Source organism: Nerophis ophidion, linkage group LG15 (assembly GCF_033978795.1).
Source record: "Nerophis ophidion isolate RoL-2023_Sa linkage group LG15, RoL_Noph_v1.0, whole genome shotgun sequence".
NCBI lineage: Eukaryota > Metazoa > Chordata > Actinopteri > Syngnathiformes > Syngnathidae > Nerophis > Nerophis ophidion.
In genome coordinates, this window is record NC_084625.1 from 49,348 (window position 1) to 74,840 (window position 25,493).

General features: G+C 36.6%; 1 protein-coding gene across 1 annotated transcript; it reads left to right on the plus strand.

Moving 5' to 3' along the window:
* Positions 1-324: 324 nt before the first annotated feature.
* LOC133569893 (ATP-binding cassette sub-family D member 3-like) lies at positions 325-24,874 on the plus strand (the record flags this gene model as incomplete). The annotated part of the gene is made up of 18 exons (XM_061922483.1): positions 325-434; positions 1,489-1,612; positions 2,215-2,271; positions 3,828-3,970; positions 8,099-8,168; positions 8,259-8,328; positions 11,080-11,177; positions 11,528-11,619; positions 12,877-12,968; positions 13,151-13,223; positions 13,291-13,354; positions 14,572-14,649; positions 16,139-16,204; positions 16,294-16,383; positions 18,487-18,606; positions 20,195-20,299; positions 21,349-21,405; positions 24,047-24,874. Coding segments are annotated over 18 exons (1,587 nt in total), but the record flags the coding sequence as incomplete, so codon positions are not given.
* Positions 24,875-25,493: the final 619 nt, after the last annotated feature.

Genomic DNA, 25,493 nt, shown 5'->3' on the forward strand with positions numbered 1-25,493 from the left:
GTGTGTGAATGTGAGTGTGAATGTTGTCTGTCTATCTGTGTTGGCCCTGTGATGAGGTAGCGACTTGTCCAGGGTGTACGCCGCCTTCCGCCCGATTGTAGCTGAGATAGGCACCAGCACCCCCACCCCAAAAGGGACAAGCAGTAGAAAATGGATGGGTGGATAGTCTTTATTTATTAATCAGAATAATAAATAATAATAATAACTCACACAGTTATTCTTAATTTATTGTGTTTACTTATTTATGATTCCCACAGTTAGTCCTATTTAATTGTTTTATTTATTGATTTATTGTTACACTGATACCTTTATTTGATTTATTTGTTACCTCCACAGATAGCCTTGGTGAATAACTTCCTGAAGTTGGGCCTGAATGAGCTGAAACTGAGGTTTCGAGAGCGACTAACAAAGAACCTGTACGACCAGTACCTTCAGTAAGTAATGCAAGAAAGCTTTACTGTAGCCTTGCCAAAACATTCCACTTTTCTAATTATAGTGTAACCCACAAAACGACACGTGACTTGATGATAAAGCAAGGCATTTATTTATGGAGCATAATATCTACACAAGGTCATTCAAAGTGCTTTACAAATGCATACAATTACAAGAAGGAAAAGAAAATAATTCTACAGATAATCTAAATTTAAAAAATAGAGATTGAGCAGCAGTCAAACCAAGTAATTCTAAGTTAGCATCAATATCACAGTTTGTTGAATATATGTCTGGAAATTGAAATGCGTTTGCTGCTGTATGTCCATTTTTGTCTGTTAAAATCTCATTTGTTTTACATTTGTACAAATTTCAAACAATTACAATGCTAATTTTGTTAGCCCGTCTATTAGTCTGTCTATTGTATGTCAGCATTAAGCTAGCAACATTAGCGCCAATCTATAACTTGTATAGTTGTTACTTTATTCCCTGGATGGATGGATGGATGGAGTTGTTACTTTTTTTATCTCATGCCAAACTGTATTGTTGATTTAACATGATTCTTACATGCATGTGCACTTTGTATGTATATTACTTTACTTGTCATTGTGTGCTTGTTTATACACTAACTTCATTGTGGAGACTAGTAATAGACAACCCCAAGTTAAATGTTTTTGTTTTTTTAAATCTCCAATTCAAAGAACTGTTTAATTATCTGTCCAACTAGATCCCAGCATTCAAGTAGAGCAAAATTATAAATAAACCAGGGGTGTACAAACTGCAGCCTGTGTTACACAGTAGTACTAATATGATTAACGATTGAAATAAATTGAGCAGAAAAATACAATGTAACAAGAATATAACTAATTATACGATGACATTATATTGACACCCCTGGGGCGAGTTTTCGCCGCCACAAACAATTGCCAATCTGTGGAATGTCATAGGGAAGAAGCATATTTTCGCCTATATAGTATTTACACAACATTCCTCGTGCCGTTCTAGTACCAAAAAGTTTTCTGGATTTCTTTTTCTAAATCTCTGCTTTGGTCTCTGCAGAGGTTTCACTTACTACAAAATGGGTAACTTGGACAACCGCATAGCCAATGCAGACCAGTTGCTAACACAGGATGTGGAGAAATTCTGCAACAGTGTGGTGGACCTCTATTCCAACCTCAGCAAGGTAAACAAAAACTGTGTTAGCTCTCTGCACGTGTCCGTAAGTGCGCTTATTAGTCTCGACCAGAGGTTCTCAAACTGTTTTCACCAAGTACCACCTCAGAAAACACTTGGCCCTCCAAGTACCACCAAAATGACCAACGTTTTGATCAAAGGACGTGCCCTCCTTTAGTGGCAGCACTGCATGCTCGAAAGCCAAAGTAGATTGCAATTGGAACCTCACCAATGCTTGTACAAATTTCACTTGAATTATGCTTCATATTAATTCATACCTCATCCTAACCTTGCTCCTAAATGTATGTAAATTGCATGATTGAAATTTAAATGTTTTCAAATCAATGCATTTTTGTTTAATTTTGAATATACTCTATGTTGATGAAGACAAACCTTAAACCACAAAACAAGTTGACTTGTTTATATACAATTGGTGTTCTGTGGATTTAGTTGTGGAAAAATGTATTAATATGCATATTGGCTAAATGAAGATATAATGTAAATGTTTTGATATTAGATTCATGTGTAGGAGGATTTTCAAGTTCTTGAATGCTCCTTTTTCTAATGTCAACATCATATAACTGGTCTTGTTTTTGTTGTTTTTCCCTGCAGCCTTTGCTGGATATTGGGTTGTACATCTTCAAGCTGACCAGTGCCATAGGAGCTCAGGTAATTCAGCTATTGTACTGTGTGCTTTTTTTACTTCATTGAAATGCTGTTAAATCCTGAAGGCCTAAATGTAAAGTGTGGTCATATCATTAGGAACTAGACAAAAAGTTTGTGAAATATTTGTTTACAGTCGCAAAAAACTAGTTGTAAGGCTGAAACAGCATGACCATACCAGAATCAGAATCCGCTTTACAAGGAATTTGACTTGGTAGACTGTGCTCTTCTTGTACAATGTAAACGCTAAATATTAACAATCAACAAAAATAAAAACAAGTACTTTAATAGCTAACATATGCAAGGCTAATGAAATAATAGTGCATTAGTGAATAGAGCAATAGGATAATGAAGTGAACATGAGTTAGTGCCTTCACAGTGACTGATTAGTTCTAGGTCCAATTAGGTCTTCTAAGAATTACATAGTATTCGTTTTTTTTCTTTTTTCTTATAGCCAGACCTGTGTGTTGGTTTCGGCTACAACTTTGGCCTTCCTCAGAGGCTGTCATGTGATGTTAATGTGATGTGTACAAAATCAACACAAAGGTCTGGCTGTAAGAAAATACAATTTTAAAAAATCCAGATGAGTTGCAGGGTTATACTGTAGAAAGAGGTGTGACACTGATTGTTCAGCGTTCATCACAGTGTTCATGATACCCTTGACGAAGAAACTGTTCTTATGATGGGTGTTGGTTATAATTTTTACACTGCACAGCTGACAATATTCCAAAAACCAATTTAATAAAAAGCAAAGGTAAAAACATCCACAAATTTGATGTATAATATTATTGTTCTGCAGAACTTTGTTGTAAAAAATCTGCCTCAGTTTGACACTTGCTATCAGGCTTTTTTGCTCTGTGAACAAGCCCCGCCCACTCTGTTTGTGCCCGGTCTGCATTAAAAGATGGCGCTATAGCACAAACAATAATTCACCTTTTCAGTGTCTCTGTCGGTGTTCTGGCACCATAGCACAAACCATAAATCACCTTTTCAGTGTCTCTGTCGGTGTACTGTGAAAACTATTTGTTGAATACAAAACATTATGGCCGTTTGCAAAAAAAAAATCCATAAATAGCCGCACCGTTTTATAAGCTGCTGGTTTCAAAGATTGGGGTAAAAAAGTAGCGGCTTATAGTTCCAAAAAATATGGTAATGTCAATACAGGTTGCACATTAAGATAACAAAAATATCAAAGGCTTTTTGGTCCTATTTATTCACTTTTTATAAAACTAAAAATAATTTGGGTTCTTACCTTATTTTTGTATGTGAAGTACATCCTCCATGAAAACTGTGTATGTTGATCCTTTGTGATCACCTGCACGTCTCTGTTCTTATTTCTCAGAATGTGGCTATTTAATGGCGCCAGGAAGAATATAGACGTTTTTTGTTTTATTGAGTCGTTCTCATTTCCACTAGTGTATCCTCAAAAGTGCTAATTGAAACGCATCAGTAAAGAAATGTTGAGCTAAGTAGGTACTGTGCGGTGGTGGAAAGGGGCGTTGGTGTCCCTTGGTTACTGTATAAAGGTATTGATAGCCGTATAAATTTCTTTACTAACCTAGGGCCCAGGCATCATGATCTCATACCTGCTCATCTCAGGTTTGTTTCTGACCAGACTGAGGAGGCCCATCGGCAAAATGACGGTCACAGAGCAGCGGTATGAGGGAGAGTACCGCTATGTCAACTCTCGCCTCATCACCAACAGGTAAACACACCGACTGTCAGCATTTGCTGGGAGTTTGTTAGTTAGTAGGGCGGTAACGATTCGTTTTAACAATTATATTTAGAATTTGTGGTTGCCGATAAGATTGAGGGAAGATATTATTTTTGGGAGAAACAATTTTTATCTGACCTTAAGAGAGAAGCAGTTTTTATTTCTAAAAAAGACACTGAGCTTTACCCTAAGCTTTGAGACTAAGTCGTTAATATGGGCTTCAGATGAAAGCTCCTGGTCAAGAGTAAAGCCCAAGTACCGTATTTTTCGGACTATATTTCGCAGTTTTTTTTCATAGTTTGGCCAGGGGTGCGACTTATACTCAGGAGCAACTTATGTGTGAAATTATTAACACATTACCGTAAAATATCAAATAATATTATTTAGCTCGTTCACCTACGAGACTAGATGTATAAGATTTCATGGGATTTAGTGATTAGGAATGATAGATTGTTTGGTAAATGTATAGCATGTTCTATATGTTATTGTTATTTGAATGACTCTTACCATAATATGTTACGTTAACATACCAGGCACCTTCTCAGTTGGTTATCTATGCCTCATATAACGTACACTTATTCAGCCTTTTGTTCACTGTTCTTTATTTATTTTAAACTGCCTTTCAAATGTCTATTCTTGGTGTTGGGTTTTATCAAATAAATTTCCACAAAAAATGTGACTTATACTCCAGTGCCACTTATATATGTTTTTTCCCTTCTTTATTATGCATTTTCGGCAGGTGTGACTTATACTCCGGAGCGATTTATACTCCGAAAAATACGGTACTTGTAATTTAAGACCTGCTCTTTAGGGGTTCCTTTTGATGTTAAAATATTTAGAATGTTTTCCAGTAGCACCCTGGAATGAGAGACAACCATTAGCCTGCTTTTTTCCGTATTTAAAACCAATTTAAGATCAAATCAGAGAGCCTGGCTGACATCAAAAGCAGCTTTTAAAAACACAAAAGCCTGAGTAATGGATTTTGAACAGCAATAAATAATGGTGTTGTATGCATAAAAATAGTACATTGCATTTGACAAATTGTTACAAAGATTATTTGTGTGGATAGAAAATAAAATGGGCCCAAGCACTGAAAAAAACGACAGTTTTGCCGTGCAGAACGACTACCTGAGTTACTTTATTTGTAGCAAGCGACAACACAACAGTAACATCATCCTCGGCGAGCGTTGTACACACACTTCTCATTCAACTCTCACTAACCAATCCCCTACTTCCCCGGCTCGTATTTGACACAGGCTCCCAAATAGTTGTCAATATAACTTTTTGGTTTTGGACCTCCAGATCAGCATGTCCTAATCCATTTGTGTCAGGGAGGTGCAATTAAATTGGAAAAATCCTTTGAAATGTTGACACTAGGTCCATCCCAGCCCATTAGGATGTTTGAAAGTGTAAATTACGTTCCATCTGGAACAAAGAGTATTTTATTTTGAAGTCAAACCGGAAATTAATTTTTTTTGTGCATGACTTCATGTCCACACAAGCAGATTTTAGCTTAACTGATCCATCGTGTTGCGGTACTGGCAAAAATAGAAACTGCGGATATTTAGTGCAAGGGATGCTGTACGACAGCGCCGTAGAGGCGACGTGTGCTTTGGGTTCGCCGGCAGTAGAAAGTGACACATTGACCAGAATGAAAACGCAAATAGTCCGCCGTTGTCGCGCCTTAAGTGGAAAGTCTTGGTTAGACACCTACATGTATCCAGGTCCAGAAGTATTTGGAGAGTGAAGTAGTATTTATGATATTGCCTGGAAGCACAACCATGATGGATTTAGAAAGTGATTGAAAATGTGATTCAAGTCTTTCAGCATGACTTTCTGAAGTTTCTCAAAAATATGGCATTTACCAATTTCATGTAGACACTTCACCGTTCATCTTCTTCTGCCAGCAGCTACAGCATCAATGAACACCATTGCATGAATGCATTTAATTGTAAATGTTCATGCCATAGTTTGACACATGATGTTAACTACTCTACCATGAATATGTTGGAAAAGAAGTGTAAACTGCACATTTTAATCGTAGATTTGAACAATAATACTGTAGGTTTAGGGCAGAGATGTCAAAGACATCTTTAGCTGAGGGTCCACACGGAGAAACATCTATTCCCAAGTGGACAGGACTGGTAAAATCATGGTATGATAACTTAGAAATAAAGAGAACTTCAGTTTGTTTTCTTTGTTTAAAAATAGACCAAGCACATTCTGAAAATGTACAAATTATTATATATATATTTTTACACTTATCGGTACATGTTGTAGTTTATAGTATTCCATCTTCATTTTACGTTATTTATACTTTCTGAATAAACTATGTGATCAGTCAAATAGGTGGAATTAAGTCTGTCATGAGTTTTAAAATACTGCTATTGGTGTTCATTTTTAATCTAACAGAAAATGAAATTATTAATAATATCAAAAATCAATTCGCAAGATGTTATTAATGTTATTTACTCTTTTTCCTCCACTGATGTTCTAACATCATGTGGTTTATTCTGTACATATGTAGCATCATCTACAGCAAAACTTGTGAATGTGAACTCATTTCATTAATGAAACATGAAGTTAGAAGGGGATACATATTATTTCAGCATATGAATGTGTGCCCAGAAAATGTACAGATTATCAAAAGCATTTATTTGGATATCAATTTCAAAGGTTACAATAACATTTGACAATCAAGGCATGAACGTAACAATCCACATTTTGTGTTTTATCACTAATAGGCAGCGTGAGTGTTGCCTCTATTTTATCACGCACATAGGCCCGCCCCCTATGAAGTCATGCACTCATTTGGCTGGGGATACAAAGAATTGCTACTGCGACATCAAGTGGTCACATTTAGAAGAGCAGTTTCTGTCATTCAAAAATGTCAGCTCATTTTTATACTTAGCAAACTCATCTCCTGGGCTGGATAAAACCTGTTTTTCAGGCTAGGCCTACGTTTGACACCTCTGGTTTAGGGTCAGGTGACTTTTACTACCGAAAGAGCAATCCTGCCTCCTCTTTCACTAAAGATAAATAGTCTGTAGCCGCAAAACAAAACATTGCTTATGAACTTTAAATATGCACTGTTAGTTTTAAACTCTATTTTCTTTTGAGATGTTTATTTTTGGGATGTACTCTACTCATTCCTGTACTTCCTCCTTCCCATCCAATCGGCAGTCAGAACTCTGTATGGATGTAGTCAAAGACATCTAAACAGTCGGACTAATAAAACCCTTTATAAATGCACATTTCCTGCTAAAGAGCTGCATGTGATTCTGGAGCCACGGATTTCCGACCCCTGTTCTAGGTTCTTCGAGATATTGTTCACATGTGAATAATGCTGTATAATAAACTGTATTTATATTATTCACATGTAAAAAAAAAAAAGGGTTTATTGTTTATTGTGAGCGAACTGAGGTGCTTAACTTCCCCCAGGGATCAATAAAGTACTTTCTATTCTATTCTATTCTATTGTTATTGGGTCCCTTATTTTTACAGTGAAGGGTCCTCCCAAATTCTGTTATTTTAACAGCTGTCTGAATAAGACGAAGTGACTCGGATCGATGATTAACAATTTATCCTACAAAAAAGGAGAAAATACAAGCAATAGCAATACCATTGCTGGAGAGAGGACCGAGTTGTCTTAAGTTCTGCGCATTCTCTGAAAATGGTCGCTCTCCATAAATGCTTTTGTCCATCTTGCTGCTCCACCTAGGCGGAGATCGAAACCAAAAGTTAACTTGGCATATGTGTTCCACACTCCAAACATCTGTATACTCTCCCTTCGTCTCGTTCCTGATACCTCTTCTTCCAGAACCTCAATGAGATACAGTATAGTGTGTGTGTATTTGCAAAGATAAAAAACATTCATCAACATCAAAATATTCATTGTTTATCTTCTTCGAGCAAAAGCTAATAACTTCTAAGGCGTTCCATTTTTGCCAAGTGAGGGAAAATATTCCCCTAAAATTGTATTAGTGTATAATGTTAAGCTTTGTATTTATTTACCAGGAGAAGGACTTAAGCCTGGAAAGTGAGGGTACCCTTGGAATTATTTCATAAAATGGAAAATACCATGTTTTCTTATGGTTGGAACTTTTTTTATGTTTTCAGTGAGGAAATTGCCTTCTACAATGGAAACATGCGAGAAAAACAGACTATTTACACCACATTTAAAAAACTGGTAAGTAACAATTAGCACCAGTCATTTTAAGTTTCAATGTTGTTCACGTATTTCTATTCAAATTGTTTATATTTTCTAATTATTTTCCAGGTTGACCACTTACACAACTTCATATTCTTTCGTTTCTCAATGGGGTTTGTGGATAGCATCATTGCCAAGTGTAAGTGGAAGTGTTTATTATGATTCCTAACTAGGGCTGTTCTGATCCGGGTTTTATGCTGTCCATTCCGACACCGATGACATTAATTAACATGAAAGAAAAATTTAGCTGTTTGGCCACAATACCCAGCATTATGTTTGGAAGAGAAAAGTTGAGGTCTTCAATCCCAGGAACACCACACCTACTGTCAAGCATGGTGGTGGTAGTATTATGCCCTGGGCCTGTTTTGCTGCCAATGGAACTGGTGCTTTTCAGAAAGTAAATGGGACAATGAAAAAGGAGGATTACCTCCAAATTTTTTGGGACAACCTAAAATCATCAGCCCGATGGTTGGGTCTTGGCTGTAGTTGGGTGTTCCAACAGTACACTGACCCCAAACACACGACAGAAGTGGTAAAGGAATGGCTAAATAGGGCTAGAATTAAGGTTTTAGAATGGCTTTCCCAAAGTCCTGACTTAAATGTGTGGACAATGCTGAAGAAACAAGTCCATGTGAGAAAACCAACAAATTTAGCTGAACTGCACTAATTTTGTCAAGAGGAGTGGTCAAAAATTCAACCAGAAGCTTGTGGATGGCTACCAAAAGTGCCTTATTGCAGTGAAACTTGCCAAGGGACTTGTAACCAAATATTGACATGTATGTATTTGTGTGTATATGTGTATATATATATATATATATATATTCGGCTATCGACCACATTTTTTTAGCCCAATGCGGCTCCCAAATCAAAAAGTTTGGACAAACCTGGCTTATTTTTGGTGTGTAACATGTTTAGCCTCATCTTCCAGTGATCACTTGATAGTGATACTTATTCTACTATAAAATGCAGTTTATTTTCCGTAATAGAGGCGACTATTTTGGCTTATGTGAGCGGCTTCACATTTGTATGGAGATAATTAGCTGCTAGCCGCTTGTCAGCTCAGTGACTAAAAAGCATTTTAAGGCATTATTCGGCAATGGCGAATATGTACTTTTTCACAAAAACAGCATATACTTATCAGTAGCCAATCAATTAGTCAATCAATCAATGTCAATCAATGTTTATTTTTATAGCCCCAAATCACAAATGTCTCAAAGGACTGCACAAATCATTACGACTACAACATCCTCGGAAGAACCCACAAAAGGGCAAGGAAAACTCACACCCAGTGGGCAGGGAGAATTCACATCCAGTAGGACGCCAGTTACAATGCTGACTATGAGAAACCTTGGAGAGAACCTCAGATGTGGGCAACCCCACCCCTCTAGGGGACCGAAAGCAATGGATGTCGAGCGGGTCTAACATGCTCCTGTGGAAGTTCAATCCATAGTGGCTCCAACACAGCCGCGAGAGTTCAATTCAAAGCGGATCCAAGACAGCAGCGAGAGTCCTGTCCACAGGAGACCATCTCAAGCGGAGGCGGATCAGCAGCGTAGAGATGTCCCCAATCGATACAGGCGAGCGGTCCATCCTGGGTCCCGACGAGCGGTCCATCCTGGGTCTCGACTCTGGACAGCCAGTACTTCATCCATGGTTATCGGACCGGAGCCCCTCCACAAGGGAGGAGGGGACATAGGAGAAAGAAAAGAAGCGGCAGATCAACTGGTCTAAAAAGGAGGTCTATTTAAAGGCTAGAGTATACAGATGAATTTTAAGGTGAGACTTAAATGCTTCTACTAAGGTAGCATCTCGAACTGTTACCGGGAGGGCATTCCAGAGTACTGGAGCCCGAACGGAAAGCGCTCTATAGCCCGCAGACTTTTTTTGGGCTCTAGGAATCACTAATAAGCCGGAGTCTTTTGAACGCAGATTTCTTGCCGGGACATATGGTACAATACAATCGGCAAGATAGGCTGGAGCTAGACCGTGTAGTATTTTATACGTAATTAGTAAAACCTTAAAGTCACATCTTAAGTGCACAGGAAGCCAGTGCAGGTGAGCCAGTACAGGCGTAATATGATCAAACTTTCTTGTTCTTGTCAAAAGTCTAGCAGCCGCATTTTGTACCAACTGTAATCTTTTAACGCTAGACATGGGGAGACCCGAAAATAATACGTTACAGTAATCGAGACGAGACGTAACAAACGCATGGATAATGATCTCGGCGTCTTTAGTGGACAAAATGGAGCGAATTTTAGCGATATTACGGAGATGAAAGAATGCCGTTTTAGTAACGCTTTTAATGTGTGACTCAAAGGAGAGAGTTGGGTCAAAGATAATACCCAGATTTTTTACCGAGTCACCTTGTTTTATTATTTGGTTGTCAAATGTTAAAGTTGTATTATTAAATAGAGGTCGGTGTCTAGCAGGACCGATAATCAGCATTTCCGTTTTTTGGGCGTTAAGTTGCAAAAAGTTAGCGGACATCCATTGTTTAATTTCATTAAGACACGCTTCCAACTGACTACAGTCCGGCGTGTTGGTCAGCTTTAGGGGCATGTAGAGTTGGGTGTCATCAGCATAACAGTGAAAGCTAATACCGTATTTGCGTATGACGTCACCTAGCGGCAGCATGTAGTACATCATTATTCTTAACTAATCATTATAGCAACCACATTAATATTTTCATACAATTATATTCCTAACATTGACTGTAAAGTTAGTGCCAAATTAGTACAATTTTTAAAAAATAGCATTTTTTGTAAAAGAAAAAAAAAGTGTTCAGGGCCTTGCTCATCAGCACTATTTTATTTGCTTACGTCATGTTTTTTGTATTTTATTTTACCTGTGTGCGTGTGTGTGTGCGTGCATGTGTTTTGGATCTGTGTAGACATTGCTACTGTGGTGGGCTATCTGGTGGTCAGCCGGCCATTCTTAAACCTGTCCCATCCACGACATCGGCACAGCACACAGTCTGAACTCCTGGAGGTCAGCCATGTCACTCAATCATAACACATACTGTTTATACAATGCTTTTTTTTAACCGTATTTCAAACCTGAAATATTGTTGCTCATGCTGGCAAAATACAAATCAGTCTGGACAGCTTTTACATAACATTGATGTTTTACTTTTCGTCTAAGGAAATAAAAAAGGTGGGGAAAATGAATTAAAGTCAATTTAATATAGGAAAATAGAAGTATTCAAGTACTGTACAGTATATAATCTTACACCTCAGATAATTTTGTATGTCTCAATCCTACAACGCAATAAAAACAAATCTTTAATATATTTGTTTTAGAATCATGACATTTATGTAAAGTGGGCATATTTTTTGTAGGATTATTACCAGAGTGGGAGGATGCTTCTTAGGATGTCACAGGCCCTTGGAAGGATTGTCCTGGCAGGTCGGGAAATGACCAGGCTCTCCGGGTGAGTATTTGTACTTGAGAATGGCACTACAACACACTGCCACAACTACAAGAAACCGTAATGCACTACTATAACTACAAGCAACTACAATACAATACTACAACTTGATGAAATTACAATACATTACTACAATGACAATAAACTACAATACATTACTACAACTACTAGTAACTACAATACACTACTACAACTACAAGAAACTACAATACACTACAACTACAAGAAACTACAATACACTACAACAACTACAAGAAACTACAATACACTAGTGCAACTACAAGGAACTACAATACATTATTACAACTTCAACAATTGCAATACACTGCCACAACTACAATACACTATAACAAATACAAGAAACTACAATACACTATTACGACTACAATACACCACCAGAAGTACAACACACTACTACAACTACAAGAAAGCACAATACACTATTACAACTACAATACACTACTACAACTACAACAAACTAAGATACATTACCATGACAAATACAATATCACTACTATAAGAGCTACATAAAACTATAAGTACACTACAAAAGCTACAATACATTTATACAACTACTATAACTGCAATACACTAGAATACACTACTACAAGTACTAAAACTGTAAGAAGCTACAATACATTGCTACAATTACAATAACTGCAATACTCTAGAATACACTACTACAAGTAATACATCTGCAAGAAACTACAATACACTACTACAACTACAAAAACTACAATACACTACAACTACAAAAACTGTAATACACTACTACAACTCCAATACACTACAACAACCATTAACTACAAGTACACTTTTACAACTACACGAAGCTATAATACACTACTACAACTACAAAAACTACAATATACTTCTACAATACACAACTAGTACTAAAACTACAAGTATACTACTACATACTTAATTCCCTCAGTCCTATTACAAGTTCATTTATAAGATTTAATGTTATTTTTTAGGATTTAATTTTACATTTGGTCCATCTCTCTGTTACAGCAACAATAACATTAAAATATGTTTGTAAAGTTCAACTTAAAACATCATCAGGGAACTGAATGCTTATTTTTCTACTGTATGGTGAGCATATGTATAAAAAATTTACACACCAGGAGATCTTTGAGTCAGCTGTGTATACTGTAGCTTTCCCTTGGCTCAAAGGACAGAAATAGAACAGAAATATTCACATCTGTGCATTCCACATTGTTTCTGATTACGTGGTTATTGTTTTTGCTTCCCCTGCAGATTCACATCTCGTATCACTGAACTAATGAAAGTCCTACAGGAGTTAAATGCCGGCAAATATGAGCGCACCATGGTTACCCAGCAGGAGAACGGTACATACTGTGTTTGGTACAACACCAGCTGTATTAGCACAATTCTTACACTATTATCTTTCCCATGCATGAGTACAAATTACACAACGTTTCACCTTTGCGAGCTGCCCAAGTAGTAACGATTGACAGAGATTAGATAACACCAAAACTGACTGAATCTATTTGTTGGGTTTTTATTGCAGAATCTGACACCACTGAAAAAAATATACTAGTACCTGGAAATGGTCAAATTATCAACCGAGATAACATCATCAAGTAAGTGTCTATCTTTTATTTTTTTCTTTTTCATGGTAGAGTTTAAGCCTTTCTTTTAATTTTGCAGATTTGACCACACCCCATTAGCGACACCAAATGGAGACATCCTAATCAGAGATCTCACATTTGAGGTACGACGCTGGCATGCAATCGGATATTTTTGCTAGGACACGCGTTCTGCTAAGCCATGGCTGAATTTGGCAACAGGGTTTCCCCTGGCGGCACGCCATGTCAAAATAAAAGCCGCCTCACATTAAGAATGATAGTTATTTTATGTGAAAACAACACAAAGTAATACAATGTATGAATGGATATACAAATGTATATAGTGTATAATATATTTGCAGAGGTTCCTATTTTTTGATGGCTGTTAAGTACAGGAAATGTAAGCTTTTATTTTTTTTCCACTTACGTAAACAACTCACGCAAATGCACCACAGCAAACACATCATTCAACAATCGCTATTTCTTAGAAATCAAGCATATATATATACATATGTATTACATATAGCCTTGTATTTGCTCACTATTGATTAGAAAATTCAGCTGCCGAAAAATGACTAAGATACCGAAACAGTGCTGCAAAACCAGATGTCGTGATGACGTAAGCAATACGCACAGAATTGTCTGTAGCGGAGTCAGCATGTCTGCAATGTGGACGTACTTTAATATATCTGATATATACCTGCGGAGAGCCTTCTACAAAAAGTGGAATATGCTAATAAATTACAGTTGGAGTATCATCCTCGTCCGGCTCGCTGCAGCTCCCGCTGTTTGTCACGGACATCAAGCGACAGAAATAGTCTCCAATAATACCAGAAAAGATGCTAGGTTTGTTGCTAGTCGTTTTTAATAAAGAAAAAGTCACTAATAGAATTGGGAAAGTAAAACTCTCTCAACAATGTACATTGTACAATAAACAGCAACTATTGAAAAATAGAGCAAAACTATATAATATAAGAAAAAGTATGTATATATGTTACTACTAATTAATAATAACACAGATTGTTTTTAAACGTATCTATAACATTTGTAACCTTTTTAAAGAAAATATATGCATCATCGTGGTTATGCAAGTTTTAATGACATTGTTTTGACCACGCCCCCATCACCGCAGGGGGAAACCCTGTGCATTTTGGGCTATGTTGCGTCAACTGTGTGATTAGTTTAAACTTTTGCAGGTCAGTTGACACTTTAGGAACGCCTTAGAAAAAATAAAAAGTATGTTCCATCCAAACAACACACGCCTCATTATTGTTAATATACTGTACATCAGACGTTTACAAATTGACAAAATATGAAGTCTTCGCAATTGTAATACATACAACTTTATTTTCCTGTTCTGAAGGTGAGTTCTGGCACCAACGTTCTAGTGTGTGGACCAAATGGTTGTGGCAAGAGCTCGCTGTTCCGGGTGCTTGGAGAGGTAAGAGAACTTGATGTTGGTGTATTGTGTACTGTGTACTTTGTACTTTGTGCTTTGTAGTCCATGCGAGACCGCACAGAAGGAATTCACACATGTGGACAAGGGAGAGATATCACTGAGGTGTTGTGCCCTTGAGAAATTTCAGGCTTCAGTGCCTTGTATTTATCAAACTGCACACAGTTAAAATCATTTGTGCTTTTGTTGCTGGTTTTTTGTTGTGGTTTTTTTTCTTTGCAGGATAGAAATCTTTGACACTATAGCCTCAAAGCTAGGAACTTACAGCCTGAGCTGTTTGGCATCCTTTGATAACACATCTGTGATATAGAAGATTGTGTAATGTTCAACATTTGTTTTTAGTTTGTGTATAATTTGACCTCCAAAATGCAGCATCTGTCTTATGACTTGTGACCTTAACACAGCGGTGTCCAAACGTTTTCCATTGGGGGCCGCACACTGAAAAATCAAAGCATGCGGGGCCCATTTTGATCGTTTTCATTTTCAAAACAAGTATAATAAATAGAATGTTTTCAACCTTTTAGGGTTTCCCTCAAGTTTGGTCCCAGGGACTTAGAAAGGTCTCAGTCATAAAAATGTTGCGACCCCAAAAGGAAATAAACGGTAAAAAATGGATGGATGGGTGGATATATTATTTTGTAACTTTTTGTTGTTTAATGCTTGAAATTCAAAATCAATTTCAGGTCTATATGTAAATATAAAGTTTTTGGTTTTTTTTAAATGTTTTATGCTCTTTTTGTCCAAAACCTGTTTTTTGTGGCAAAAAAAAACATATAAAATATTTTCCCCCAAAATAATTTCTAATTGGAATATTGGATGTGAGTTTATTGGAGCCTTAAATAGGTCAATAAATAATTAATAACAACATCGGTTTTAATTCATTAATATTTTTTGAGCAATGACAGATTTAAAAAAGAAATGAAATCCCACAAAGACAATTTGGAATCCAAAAAGACAAAAATAAGTCGTACATTACTTTTTTTTTTTCTTTTTTAACTTTTAACGCTTAAGTCTTTCGATCAACTTCAGATCTATCAGTTGATTATAAGTTTTATTTTTTCATGTTTTTGATTTATGCCCTTTTTAAATCAAATAAGACTTAGTTTTTTTATATAGCAATCACAGAAAAAAAGAATTTTTTTCCCCACAAAAAATTCTAAGTGGAATATTTGTTTTGAAGTCATTGGAGCCTTGAATAGGTCAATAAATTATAACAACTTTGATTTGGAAACATTATTATTTTGGAGTAATGACAGCTTTAAAGAAAAATACAGCCTGCACGGCAGTTTTGATAGTCAACATTGCAACTTTTTCTTGTTACATTTGCTCTTATTCCCCTTGTTTATGTTTTTTTAATAGCATTTTAACAATGTGCCGCGGGCCATTAAAAAAATAGCTGTGGGCCACACTTGGACACCTCAGTCTTAACATGATGAGCCGTAGAAAATGATTCAAAATGATTTATTGTTTTTAGCTTTGGCCTCTATTTGGGGGACAGCTGACCAAACCAGAGAGAGGGAAGCTCTTCTATGTTCCACAGGTACCAACAAACAAACAACATTATCTAGCGGAAATTTCACTTAAAAACTCCATGTTTATAGACTTGAACAACACTGTTTCATTTCCCAGAGACCCTATATGACTCTAGGTTCTCTGCGGGACCAAGTGATCTACCCTGACACCTATGAAGAACAAAATAGGAAGGGAATCTCTGATCAGGTTTGACAAAATGCACTTTCACACCAACACTACACACCTATAGCACGGATCCACAAATCTGCAACATAGCCGAGTCATGGAATAACAAATGCGATTGCTCCTCCCAGGTTATTAATGATAACGAACATAATTTATAACTAACATTAAATAGAAAGACTCAAAATAACACAATAGTCACTTGCACGCGACTGCATTCATTCACATCGTCATTTTCATTTATGCACTTGCACTTCATTTATGACAGCCGGCACCTTGCACAGTAGAAATAATCAGAATGACTCTAAATAAGTGACAATTTACCAAAGCATCAGAATATGGGACAAGTAAAAGGGACATACTGTATTAGAGGCAGAGGGGCAGTCAAACCCAAGTCCATTAGTAAATACAAACAAAAAAACTAAGTATTACAAAACCTAACATATTTTCCGGACTATAGACAAACTGCACCCACTAAATTTTAGGAGAAAAAAAATAATTTTCATTTATTAATAACTGCACCGGACTAAAGGTTGCAGTCATCTGATGTCACGTCCACGCTCAATAACTATGCGAGACTAAGTGGTGGGCCATCGAGCGTCTGTTGTCATAGTGTTCTTTTCTGAAAGAATAATGCCCTATGCGTGTATTTTATCTTGTTTCGGAGTTCTTAAAACGCATTTTTGCTATGAATATTTTGTAAACCACCAACTCGGCAAGTCTAAATAAAATAGATCAAATGTATTTAAAACCTAAACAAGTTTTTACCAAAGGCAATCATAAAAAAAAGCTTTTAGCACATACACAATGTTGAGATCTATAGTTATATTTTGATAAAGATGGGGAAAAATCTGCATGCTCTTAAACGGTGCATGCAACAACAATGAGGCAACAAATATGGCAATAGATGCGAAGTTAAATCATGAAATGCAACCTTACCTGAGCAAAAACGATGCATAATAAATATGGGAGATACCAATTTCTTTGACATACCCACACACAAAAAAGTTGTAGACCTCCATGCTTTTCCAGGTTTTCATCTGTTTTGTCGTGTAGAATGATGTCTGGAGCACAATAGTTTGTGTCTGGGAACGTGACCGACGGGTAATCCTTGATCACTTGACAAATCTTTTTTTTTTTAAGTATTGGGTTAGATTCCATTGCATAGTTCGATTTTTTGCTTGTATCTGTTATTAATAGTAAGATTCAGCTAGTTTGCACTCTGTTTGCTGCACAGTAGCCATGTTGGTTTGGTAGCCAACCACTTTGTTTACTTGCATTCAAAAGTCACGTTCCTGAACACAACCAGTAAGCCGCTAATATATACGTAGTAAAATGAGTTATTTGCACACAAAGATTTCAAAAATGTTTATTCACATACCCTAATTGTTTCCAAAAGCTGTCTGTAACACAGCAGTAAAACGTCTGATCAAACAAAACAGAAGTAGTCGTCATGGACCCACTAGCTGCGGAAGCTAGCTCTCCAATCAACTAAACAGACTCAATAACTCCACGATGACGTTTTGGTGAATTTACTGAGGAAGTTGTTAAACTGAAACAATACAAATGGAATGCGTTTGTAAGTTAATAATACTCGTAAACGTGTTAGTACATTAGCTAATGCTAATGAAGGTAGCTTCATTACATTAGCACGCACAAATATGCATGAATACACTCGCACGGACATCACACATGGGATGGTTTAGTAGGTAATAATAGTTTGGGTTGTATTGTAAAACTTATAAACGTTGCCCTAAGTGACGAATGAAGAATCTATATAAGTAGAAATGCAATGGGCAATTAGAAGACAGAGTGTCACTTCTACTTCCGGTTCAAAGCTTTAAACAGCAAGAAACACTTGTAGACATTCACATAGCTGCACCTGCAGTGAGGGAACTCGCCCAAAAGATGACGCTATAGCACAAACAATAACACACCTTTTAAGTGTCTTTTGCATTTGTTTAATGGAAACTATTTGCATTATGGCCGTCAGCGACGAAATCTCTATCAATGAGTCGCACTGTTTTATAAGCCGGACGGATCAAAGTAGCGGCTTTCCTGTAATTGATTTTGTGTTTATCTGGTCGGGTCATGTTTATCCGCGTACATCTGTGTTGTTGCATCCAGGTACTGAAGGAATACTTGGACAACGTGCAGCTAGGCCACATCTTAACCAGGGAAGGCAGTTGGGACACAGTGCAGGACTGGATGGATGTTCTCAGTGGAGGAGAAAAGCAGAGGATGGCAGTAAGTCATTTTTTCTGTGATGATGGCTTTCACTGTAATCAGATCAAATACTCTTTACTCGTTCAGTCATTTCATTAGAACCAAATAATTCCATTTGGTTTCGTTGGTCGAAGTTTATTTTAAACATATATACAATTTCAACATTATTTTTTATATTTCTCTTAACATATGTGTTGGCCCTGTGATGAGGTGGCGACTTATCCGGGGTGTACCCCGCCTTCCGCCCAAATGCATCTGAGATAAGCTCCAGCACCCCCCGCAACCCCAAAAGGGACAAGCAGTAGAGTATGGAGGGATGGATTTCACTTAACATGTACGAAAAGGAGTAGAGTGAGGCTAAGCTTATTTGTTCCGACCCCTTTCCACTTAACTGCAACTACCAACACATTTGTTCACTTCCTGTTCTCAATTTGTAACACAATTTACATCAATGAATTCTAAATACAACAGTTCTCTTACAGTAATAAATATTTGAGTCAATTATGATTTACAAAATGACATACATTTATATATTTTTCTGAATTAGTTCATGATGACTTTGTAAGCACTTTTTGTTTTAACAACCTCTTAAACTGCATTATATTGTTACATTATTTGAGGTTTGTTGCACATTCAATAATGAATTCCACATCCTGATCTGCTGAAGGTTTTAAGTGTTGTACGTGCATACACATTTTTTAATTATATATTTTTCTCTAAGGTTATATTTCTCTTTATTTGTTGAGAAAAATTGTTATACATTATTGGCTAGCAGATTATAGTTTGCTTTGTGCATAATTTTAGCTGTTGGCAATGGCACCAAATCATTGAATTTCAGTGTTTTTGTTCTTTATATACCCAATTACGTATTGTTCTAACCGACTTCTTTTGTGACACGGTTCGTGAATGAAGTTTACTTTTTCAGCTATTTCCTCATATTCCTTACACTAGCAAGCAGTAGAGAATATGAAGTGATTTTTGGTCCAGAACATATTTTGCTTTATTCATTATAGAAATATTACTTGCCACCTTATGTTGTATATTTTTATATAAGATTTCCAGCTCATTATTAGTTATTATTACACCCCAAAAAAATTCCTTTCACCATTTTAATGTCTATTTGTATTTGTGTCCGACTTTCTCTTTCTACTGTTACCAATTGATTTGACAAGACATGAATAAAAAAAAACTCTATTTTTCTTAGTTTTTTAATGATGACAAACTTAACACACTTAATATTTCCTTAATTTCTTCTTTCCACATAAATTTGTATTTTAAGTGTATTTGGGTATCTTGAAAATTGCTCTGTATATAATCGGGGGGGGGGAAATAAGTTTTTTACCCCTTTACAAAAATTTTAACAAGCCATTATTTTCATTGTAGCTTTATTTTAACAAGGAATGGCAGAATGCACAAAAAAATTAATATAGAGAAACAAATACATATGTTTCTATATAATAAAGGTCTGTAAAAACATTGAATTACTCCAACTTCCATACTGTTTTGTGTCTCAAGCATAAACCTTAAATACAATGTTTAAATGCATATAAATACCTTCAGGCAAAGTCGGACTGATATTTAAATATGTATTTTTGTCAACCTTTTGTAGATGGCCCGATTGTTCTACCACAAGCCCCAGTTTGCTATTCTGGACGAGTGCACCAGTGCTGTGAGTGTGGATGTGGAAGACTACATCTACAGCCACTGCAGGATGGTACAATGTCATTTTGGATATTCATGAAAAGATGTGTACACTGTATAATTTAACTAAAATGTAGTCTCATTTGTAGAATAGGTCTTGACACAGTGAAACCTTGATTTACACACCTAATTAGTTTTTTAGCAGGCTTTGTAAACCAAAAAGTTTTTATAGTGAAGCAATTTTCCTCATAAGAAAAAATTTATATATAAATAATGGGTTCCAGCCTCGACAAAAGTTAAGGTTTGCACACTTTTAACGCAATATAAAGTGCCATACGGTACTGTATGTCAAACAAACATTACAAAGGAGTGATGGATCAATGATCTCTTTAATAAAAAGCCAAAACAAAAACTGTGAACTGTGATGTATGCGCTGCTCTGTCAACACGTACATACACCTAAGTCCATTTGGTGCCCCCACAAATGATCAGAAAACACAAAAATCGCTATTAGTAATAAACATTTCAAAAAGTAAAATTCCCTCACAATACATTTAACATAGACAAAGGAGCAGCTCAAGAGAGGAGAGAAACAGATGGAGCAGGTGAAGAAAGCGGGCAGGGGTTGGGCCCATGTGGGTGTGTTGTCTTGGAAGAGACACCACTGAATGAGATGTAGTGTTCGCCGCTGCTGTGAAATAAAGTCCGCTTTGGCATAATTTTCCAGAAAAGCTAGTTCTCGTCACTGTTAAAAGCTTCCTCAATCTCTTCAACACAAGCTAGCACAAAATGGCTGCCAGCGAACAACACAAAATGAATGAATGAAGTGTTCGTACACAGATGCATGATGCATATTTGCCGCGATTTAAGGTGTGTAAACCAAAGAGTTCGCAAACGGGTTCGTAAATCAAGGTTCCACTGTACTACGTAAACATGACGAAGCACAGAGCACAGTGAGATGAAGTGACTTATAAGCACAGAAAGGTCCGTGTTGGATGAGAGATTCACGGCGATTTTATAAGTACCTCTGGTTTCCCAGTAGTTGTAGTTATCAAGTGATTTAGAAAATGTCTTGGCAAGATCACACATCAAATGTAATCCAACATCTTCTCTTGTTTTGTAGGTGGGCATCTCTTTGTTTACTGTGTCTCACAGAAAGTCTCTTTGGAAGCACCATGAGGTAAGGACTCTGTCAAAACAATTATTTTCTAGGGCTGTCTTAGAATAGTGGCCTATTCGATGATTCCATTCATCCATCCATCCATCCATTTTCTACCGCTTATTCCCTTTCGGGGTCGCGGGGGGCGCTGGCGCCTATCTCAGCTACAATCGGGCGGAAGGCGGGGTACATCTAAATTACATTTAACTTCCGACATCCAGACTCAATTAAAAACAATTATGTTTTTTTGATGGCATAAAGTACCAAAGTTTGTCAATCCAATTATGAAAATGATAAATGCATATTGTGTGAATGTGTTTTATTAAGCTTGCGATTGACGCACCATTGAAGACAGCCAAAAACTCCCTCTGTGCACAAAGTACATACTGGCTAGCATTTTGGCATGTAGCATCGATCGTTAGCAACGTAGCAAAAACGTCAGCTTTGACCGTAGGTATTGACCATAGACAAAGACACCACTGAAGCCAGACATGAGACAAAGCGAATTCAGAGCTACTTCAAGTATGTCACGCAAAACTATTTAACTAATTAGCAAGTGGGCTAACTCCATCCTGCGAAGACAATTGAATTGTAGTAAAACCTTACTTCCTAACATTTTTGCAGCAGATCACTTGGTGGAACATCTGCGTACAGCAGGTAGACGGTATGTCATTAAAACAACACATCTGTCATGGAAGATCTATGACTGTTTTTAAAGGCCCATCTTGAAAATAGTAGAGCGCTCCTGTTACATAAATTATTTTTGACTAGCATAAAGTATGACTTTTTGACTATGCAAGACTATCCATTTGATGATATGTAAATAAAAACATGGAAGCTCTGTGTTCAAAATAAAACGATTCAAAATACTTACCGTATATGTCTTGCTCCATGGTTATCCGCTTTCTCAACAGTCCTTAAAACTTGTCCTATCCTATCTTTTTTATATTTTATCATGTTTTTGAAAATGTCAAAATCAAATATATTATTTGATTTGTCTAGTTTTTATTAAAAAAGGGGATTTACGGTTCTTTGAAGGGAGCCAGCTCTTAAGTAGTCCCTTTCAAAGAGCTGTTCAAAAGACTGACTCTTTATACTTTTTTTAAAATCAAATCATTAGTATCAGTTAAATGATAAGACATAGATCAGAATAAATACATTTACACAAATATTGTTCTATTGATGTTAATTTTACTTTTTATTCTGTTTTCATTATAAACAATAGATAAGGCGGTCCATATTTCCATGCTTCGGCAGTAACTTCACTCGTTTGAATTTTCCCTCACCTCAAAAAATGTATAATATTTCAACAATAAAGAAAAAATACACAAATAATAAGTAGGAATAAAATGCATTAATGATTATAAAAAGTATATATAAAACTACAATAAAAATTAGTACCTAATAAAAATTTGTATAAAATGGTGCTATCATACCTAGTGTGTGTACACTTGAATTATATATATATATATATATATATATATGTATATCAGTGACGTGTGGTGAGGTTCATGGCTGGTGAGGCACTGACTTCATCACAGTCAGATTTGCAAACATATAAACCCTAAAGAGTATCTTATTCACCATTTGATTGGCAGCAGTTAACGGGTTATGTTTAAAAGCTTATACCAGCATTCTTTACACATACAGACTGTAGCACACAAAAAAAGCACATTTAATAAAAAAAACGTTATTGTGGTCTTACCTTTACTTATAAATGAAGTCCATGCGCCGCTCCTTCTGAACAAAATCATCAATAACTTGTTTATAGAAGTCTTTCTTATCTTTCTTCAGTTTTAAAAGTCTCTTTGTCTCGACGGAGATCACTGTCTGAAGCAAGATTTTAATACAACTTAGGCTTTTGTAGTTATAAAGCAAATATACAGTCAGTGTATATTATTACAAATGTTAAGAGTTTGTCAGGAATCTGGTTAGTGTGGGTGGCAATCATTTGATTCTATATCTGAATTATAAGCATTTTAATGCAGTTGCAAAAAAAAAAAAAATAATAACCATAAACAGTGGGGTCAATCCCTTGAAAATGATGGGGGTCGGGTAGCGGGAGAGATCTACTGGATTCTTGGCAGTTATGTCACGTCGGACATTGAACCCCTCCCCCGTTCCCCCTCCTCTGTGCAAAGGAGGCGAGTTGAGTCGGTTATTTATAGACAGCGGGTATGTTAGGAGGATATTCAGAAATTAGGCACCAGCTGTTTGATTGTAACGTGCATCTTAGTTTTACATTTTATCAACACGCATGGAGGTGTTGAAATCGCCATGTAAAATCACTAATGCTAATCAGCAGCATGTCAATAGCAAAGCCGATGTATATTAGGATTAAGTCCGCACATTTTTTGGAAAAGTTTAGCCTTACTTTACTTACGTTGGAGCATTTTTTGAGTCAATTTCTCTGCTACACTACCTAAAGGTAGTTTGGCTGAGTCCGCTCTCGTTGCTGCTGGAGTGATCGCCGAAGTGCAAAGTCAGCAACTGGTCGTTGTCAAAAAAGTGCGGGATTCAGTACCCATCCCTTGTAGATACCTTTCAAAATGATTGGTCAGGCGTAATTGTGTCAGTGAGCATAAATAACTATAAGTACAAATTTATTTTATGCTTTCTGGCTGACTTATTTGTATCCCTTGTTCCCCTTTTCCCCACAAAGTACTACCTGCACATGGACGGCAGAGGAAGTTATGAATTTCTACCCATCACAGAACAGACTGTGGAGTTTGGGTCTTAGTCGACCGGTGACTTCTGGCGACAATGCACTACTAATCCAGTCCATCGTTTTTGCACTCAAGTGTGGAACTGACCTTTTTCTTTCATGGGACCTGCGATCGTTAATGTCAACAATATGATTTTTACATCTTTTGCTCAAATTGTGGAATGAAATTTGTCACTCATAGAATTGACTTGTAAACATAATCTTATCTAGCCTGCAGAAGTAAATTGATAAATGTTGACATTATGCCTTCTGTCTTTAGAGGAAGAAAACTTGATCACAATGCATTCATTGGTAATATTATTTGTTCGGATAAAAGGTCATTGAGGTCTTTTTGAGACAGAGCAGTCAAGCTGAGATGTCATAAGTTTCAGTAAATTTATTCATGTTCAACTGACACAAAACATTAACTTTTATTCTAAATTTCTAACTGAACATTTGACTCCTAAGTATTTATTGCAGTTTATTTATTGCAATATTTCTCATTTTAGTCGGTTTCACTGATGATCTTGAAATCTAGCAAGCTAGATCATTTTTTTTTGGTTTATTAGTTTGATCAAAAATCATCTTTACTGTTGCCTGAAAACATTTTTCATTCTGTTTGTTTCTCATATGACAGCATTATGATCTAACCTCCACTTTACAATAATTCAGAAGATGGAACCGTACCTTTTTGTTGATATATTTCATTTCTGAAATCATAATGTAATTAGATTATCTGATCATGAGCCTGTATAAAAAAAACATGAAAATAAACTGCACATTGTACTAAACACTCCCGATGGGAAGGATGTCGTTTTTTTACCGTGAAAGTGAAAACGTGGCCCTGAACCTCAATCTGTGGTCGAGACATTGGTCGCTTTTGGTGAAAAATGTGAACTCACAATTGGACCTGTGTACAGCTGGCCCCCTTGTCATTGGAAATATTCAAATAGCACTGTCATTCATTTGTGCTATTTAGGATTTTCAGTCATTCTGAAATACTTTGACAAGTGATGTCACTCAGCCGCCCCACCTTGTCCAAATCTCATCAAACTTGTCCCAAACATTTGTGCTATCAAAAAACATTTGCACTATAATGCTTTTAATGTTATTTATGTTTTATTATTTACACTTCAAGGTTTTACTACTTACGTATAAAATACTACACGGTCTAGCTCTATCTTATCTTGCCGATTGTATTGTACCATATGTCCCGGCAAGAAATCTGCGTTCAAAGGACTCTGGCTTATTAGTGATTCCTAAACCCCAAAAAAAGTCTGCGGGCTATAGAGCGTTTTTCATTCGGGCTCCAGTACTCTGGAATGCCCTCCCAGTAAAAGTTCAAGACGCTACCTCAGTAGAAGCATTTAAGTCTCACCTTAAAACTCATTTGTATACTCTAGCC